General features: G+C 43.3%; 1 protein-coding gene across 1 annotated transcript; it reads left to right on the top strand.

Moving 5' to 3' along the window:
• The first annotated feature begins 497 nt into the window (after positions 1 to 497).
• LOC119616852 (sodium- and chloride-dependent creatine transporter 1-like) lies at positions 498 to 5,125 on the top strand. Its single transcript, XM_037974531.1, has 3 exons — positions 498 to 1,921; positions 2,163 to 2,166; positions 5,083 to 5,125. Exons 1-3 carry the CDS (start codon positions 1,597 to 1,599, stop codon positions 5,108 to 5,110), a joined length of 357 nt encoding a protein of 118 aa, XP_037830459.1. The 5' UTR covers positions 498 to 1,596; the 3' UTR covers positions 5,111 to 5,125.
• Positions 5,126 to 5,386: the final 261 nt, after the last annotated feature.

The raw sequence follows: 5,386 nt of genomic DNA, 5'->3' as shown, positions 1-5,386 counted from the left end.
TGGATCAGGATCAGGATCAGGTTCTAAGTTTGAACATCTGGTTCTTTTTCCTCTCAGGCTGAAACTCTTCCCTATGTTCCAGATGTTCTCCTGCAGGAGCGTTGTGGAACCTCAGCTGCGCCTCCTGCTGGTGGAGCAGGATCAGGTTCTGGATCAGGATCAGGATCAGATGATCCGGTCCTCCAGATCAGCAGGTCTCCAGACTAGTTTATTTTATTTGGGGTTTTTGTTTGATTTTATTTTATTTTTTCATTTTAGTTCTGTCTAGATGGACTAAAGGAGAACAAATCCATCAAAGACCTGATCCGGGACCTGGTCCGGGACCTGGTCCGGCACCTGGTCCGGCACCTGGTCTGGGTCCTGGCTCAGAACCCATTCATGCTCAGTCGTGTGCAGGGATCCCTTTGACGTCAGAAACGTTGACAGAACGAGTGGGGGCGGGGGGCGGGGCCTGTGACGTCACCGCCGCCCGCCTCCATCCTTTTAAGCCGCCGCTGCGCGCGGGGAGACGGACAGAGACAGACGGACCGTTAGACCGACAGAACCGCTGGACTTTAATCCGCCTCTGAAGCTCCGAGTCCGGCTCTCCTCCTCTCCCCTCCTCGGATGGAGCCGCAGGGTCTCCTCCGCAGACCGAACCGGACCGAACCTGGGCTCCGCTGCTTGTTGGACTTGTCTTGATTTAGGGGGGACATAATCCGGGTCCGGCCGTCCTCCCCGTCCTCTCCGTCCCCCAGCAGGCCTCCGTCTCCTCCGTGAGTCCGGTTCTCATGCGATTCTTCAGACTCACATTTAAGTGCTTCGTGGATTGTTTCTGAAGGTCGCAGGTCCCTCCTGGCCCCTCCTCCTTTTGTGTTTCACCTTTGACCTTTTTGACTTTTTACATTTTTACCCCGAATCGGAAAAACGAACCGAGTTTACTTTCAAACCTTTGAATTGTTGTTTTTATTTGGAAGAAATCGATCAGAAAAACTGAAAGTGAAATTAAAGGTCCTCAAAAGACTGCACCGGACCTGGACCGGACCCTGATCGGACCGGACCGGACCGGACCGGACCGGACCGTCTGACTGGTCTCTGGGGAGGTGAGGAAGACTTCAGGACTGAGAGAGGAAGACAGTCCTCTGAGGTGGACTGGGACTAGACTGGTCTGGTTCTGCTTCTGAACTGCTGACTGAGGGTGGACAGGAACTGATTCAGAGACTTGCAGCAGATCTTTGAAGGACTGAAGAACCAAAGAACCAAAGAACTTAAGAACCGTTCTTTACTGGTTCCTGACCAGTGGTCTGGGTCAGACTAATTGCTGGAAACAACCTGAACTTCGGAGGCAGAAACAAAAACCAGAGCTTGTGTTGACTGGTTCCTCACTGGTTCCTGGTTGGTTCCTCACTGGTTCCTGGTTGGTTCTTTACTGGTTCCTGGTTGGTTCCTGGTTGATTTGGGGGACTGAGGGACAAGGAAACTAAAGTCTGCAGAAAACTGAAAATATTCAGAAGAGACATTTGGAAGCAAGTTAAGTGATCCTGGTTCCTGACTAGTTCCTGACTGATTCCTGATTAGTTCCTGGTTAGTTCCTGACTGGTTCTGGTTCTGTGAGTGATGGAGAAGCAGGCTCTCCCCGCCTCCCCCTGCTCCCTGGTTCTCCAGGAGGAGCCCAAGAAGAACCCCCTTCTCCTGACTAACGGCACCGGTTACCCGCCGGCGGCCGCTAACGCCAGCCTCGTCCCTCTGACGGTGGCAGCAGGCGGCGGCAGTTCAGGGCAGGACAAGAGAGGGGGCGTGGTCAACGGGGTGGGGCCAGGGTACCAGGAGCGAGAGACGTGGACCCGGCAGATGGACTTCATCATGTCCTGCGTGGGTTTTGCTGTTGGACTCGGAAACGTGTGGCGGTTCCCCTACCTGTGCTACAAGAACGGAGGAGGTGAGACTCACATTCACAAAGGGGCGGGGCACACAGCACGCCCCGCCCCTTTTGTAGTTCAGAATCACCCTCATACACAGAGATAATCTGAAACTGATCGGGTCGGACCCAGTCAGCTGCTTGTCGGCCCACTCGTTGGTTCTGGTTCTGGTACTCTGAGATTAGCCATGAGACGGGAAGTTTGGCGTCTTTCCCGTCCAGTTTTGGACCAATCGGGTCGAGACAAATTTACCAGAACTTTTCTTCTTGTTTATATATATATAAAGTGTATATTTATGCAGAAAAGTTCCTCCTCAGTCCGACCCACGGGTTCTGTTTCAGAATTGTTCTTTTATTGAAAAGATTTCCTAAAAAGGCTGATGGGGGCGTGGTTTATGGCTGTGGGCGGAGCTTTGTCACTGATCAGACAGACAGCAGCAGGTTGAGTTGATTGACTGTTGGCTTGTGTGTGTGTGCAGCATGCTGACAGACCTCAGGTGTTGTACTGTGTTTACAGACAAACTGTGTAAACAGGTGTGTACACAGAGTTTAAACAGGTGTGTAACAGAGTTTAAACAGGTGTGTAAACAGAATTTAAACAGGTGTGTAAACAGAGTTTAAACTGGTGTGAACAGAGTTTAAACAGGTGTATAAACAGGTGTGCAAACAGAGTTTAAACAGGTGTGTAAACAGAGTTTTAACAGGTGTGTAAACAGAGTTTAAACAGGTGTGTAAACAGAGTTTTAACAGGTGTGTAAACAGAGTTTAAACAGGTGTGTGAACAGAGTGTAAACAGGTGTGCAAACAGAGTTTAAACTGGTGTGAACAGAGTTTAAACAGGTGTATAAACAGGTGTGCAAACAGAGTTTAAACAGGTGTGTAAACAGAGTTTAAACTGGTGTGAACAGAGTTTAAACAGGTGTGTGAACAGAGTGTAAACAGGTGTGCAAACAGAGTTTAAACTGGTGTGAACAGAGTTTAAACAGGTGTATAAACAGGTGTGCAAACAGAGTTTAAACAGGTGTGTAAACAGAGTTTAAACTGGTGTGAACAGAGTTTAAACAGGTGTGTGAACAGAGTGTAAACAGGTGTGCAAACAGAGTTTAAACTGGTGTGAACAGAGTTTAAACAGGTGTATAAACAGGTGTGCAAACAGAGTTTAAACAGGTGTGTAAACAGAGTTTAAACTGGTGTGAACAGAGTTTAAACAGGTGTGTGAACAGAGTGTAAACAGGTGTGCAAACAGAGTTTAAACTGGTGTGAACAGAGTTTAAACAGGTGTATAAACAGGTGTGCAAACAGAGTTTAAACAGGTGTGTAAACAGAGTTTAAACTGGTGTGAACAGAGTTTAAACAGGTGTGTGAACAGAGTGTAAACAGGTGTGCAAACAGAGTTTAAACTGGTGTGAACAGAGTTTAAACAGGTGTATAAACAGGTGTGCAAACAGAGTTTAAACAGGTGTGTAAACAGAGTTTAAACTGGTGTGAACAGAGTTTAAACAGGTGTGTGAACAGAGTGTAAACAGGTGTGCAAACAGAGTTTAAACTGGTGTGAACAGAGTTTAAACAGGTGTATAAACAGGTGTGCAAACAGAGTTTAAACAGGTGTGTAAACAGAGTTTAAACTGGTGTGAACAGAGTTTAAACAGGTGTGTGAACAGAGTGTAAACAGGTGTGCAAACAGAGTTTAAACTGGTGTGAACAGAGTTTAAACAGGTGTATAAACAGGTGTGCAAACAGAGTTTAAACAGGTGTGTAAACAGAGTTTAAACTGGTGTGAACAGAGTTTAAACAGGTGTATAAACAGAGTGTAAACAGAATTTAAACAGGTGTGTAAACAGAGTTTAAACTGGTGTGTAAACAGGTGTGTAAACAGAGTTTAAACAGGTGTGTAAACAGAGTTTAAACTGGTGTGAACAGAGTTTAAACAGGTGTATAAACAGGTGTGTAAACAGAATTTAAACAGGTGTGTAAACAGAGTTTAAACAGGTGTGTAAACAGAGTTTAAACAGGTGTGTAAACAGAGTTTAAACTGGTGTGAACAGAGTTTAAACAGGTGTATAAACAGGTGTGTAAACAGAATTTAAACAGGTGTGTAAACAGAGTTTAAACAGGTGTGTAAACAGAGTTTAAACTGGTGTGAACAGAGTTTAAACTGGTGTATAAACAGGTGTAAACAGAATTTAAACAGGTGTGTAAACAGAGTTTAAACAGGTGTGTAAACAGAGTTTAAACTGGTGTGAACAGAGTTTAAACAGGTGTGTAAACAGGTGTAAACAGAGTTTAAACAGGTGTGCAAACAGAGTTTAAACTGGTGTGAACAGAGTTTAAACAGGTGTATAAACAGGTGTGTAAACAGAGTTTTAACAGGTGTGTAAACAGAGTTTTAACAGGTGTGTAAACAGAGTTTAAACAGGTGTGTGAACAGAGTGTAAACAGGTGTAAACAGAGTTTAAACAGGTGTGTAAACAGTTTAAACAGGTGTAATCAGAGATTCAGAGGAACTGTTTTTAGGTTTCTTTCTGCCTCATTCTAATAATTTTATTTCTCCTGTTTGAGAGAAACTCAGAAATGTCAGATTTTCCTGTTTTTTGTTTTTTGAAGAAACTGTTTCTAAGAAACGTGCAGATTTAAACTCTTTAAAATGGAAAATGCTGAGTCAGCATCACGCTGCTGTTTTGTGTTGTTTTTTTTATTTTTTCCAAACATTTTTGTCAGCTAATTACTTCTGTTTTTTAGCTGTTCCCAAATCCAACCTGCAGCTCATTCAGCTGCTGGCTGCGTTTCTGCAGTTTAGTATAATTTATAGCTCATCATTCGATCCATTTTCTCAGTTGAGACAGAATTCTTGTCTATAAAAAATAACCAGTTTGAAGTCAAATTATTTGAGTTATAAAATATGAACACTTTCTAACCAAATCTGCCTTTAAATGATTTATTATTATCTACAAGCTAACAACAGAATTGAATTTAATCACTTTATTACAAGCAAAGATCAGATTTATGTCTTAATGTCCAACCAAATGATTCTGTTTTATTTAATTACAGCTCTTTGAATTTAATCAGTTCCCTCGGCTTGTTTTCATGAATTCATTTGTGTCAGAATGATCAAAGCTTTTATTTAAGATAATTCAGATAACTGTGGAGTTCCAGTCCAGCCAGTTTAACAAAGTTTCTGTGGTTAGACTGATCCCATCTGATCAGCAGCAATAAAACCCCATAAAGCCTGAAACGATGGAAAACAAAATGTTTAAGATCTAAAACTTATCTTTAAACCTTTTATGGATGTTATGTCGACGACCTGTAACTTCAGAAACAACAGGAAGTCAGATAACAAGAAAACTTGAAATTATTAACAAGAGAAGCTTCCAGAATCTTCAGTTTGTTTTACTGTGAAGCAAGCAGCTCAGAAACTCCAACTGTGGAGTTCTAACGTCAGGGGTTTACCTTCAGAGACTGAAGCTGTGGAGTTCTAACGTCAGGGGTTTA

This window comes from Kryptolebias marmoratus, unplaced genomic scaffold, assembly GCF_001649575.2.
Source record: "Kryptolebias marmoratus isolate JLee-2015 unplaced genomic scaffold, ASM164957v2 Scaffold273, whole genome shotgun sequence".
Taxonomy (NCBI): Eukaryota; Metazoa; Chordata; class Actinopteri; order Cyprinodontiformes; family Rivulidae; genus Kryptolebias; species Kryptolebias marmoratus.
The sequence above is the reverse complement of the archived record's forward strand: the minus strand, read 5'-3'. Positions and strand labels throughout refer to the sequence as shown.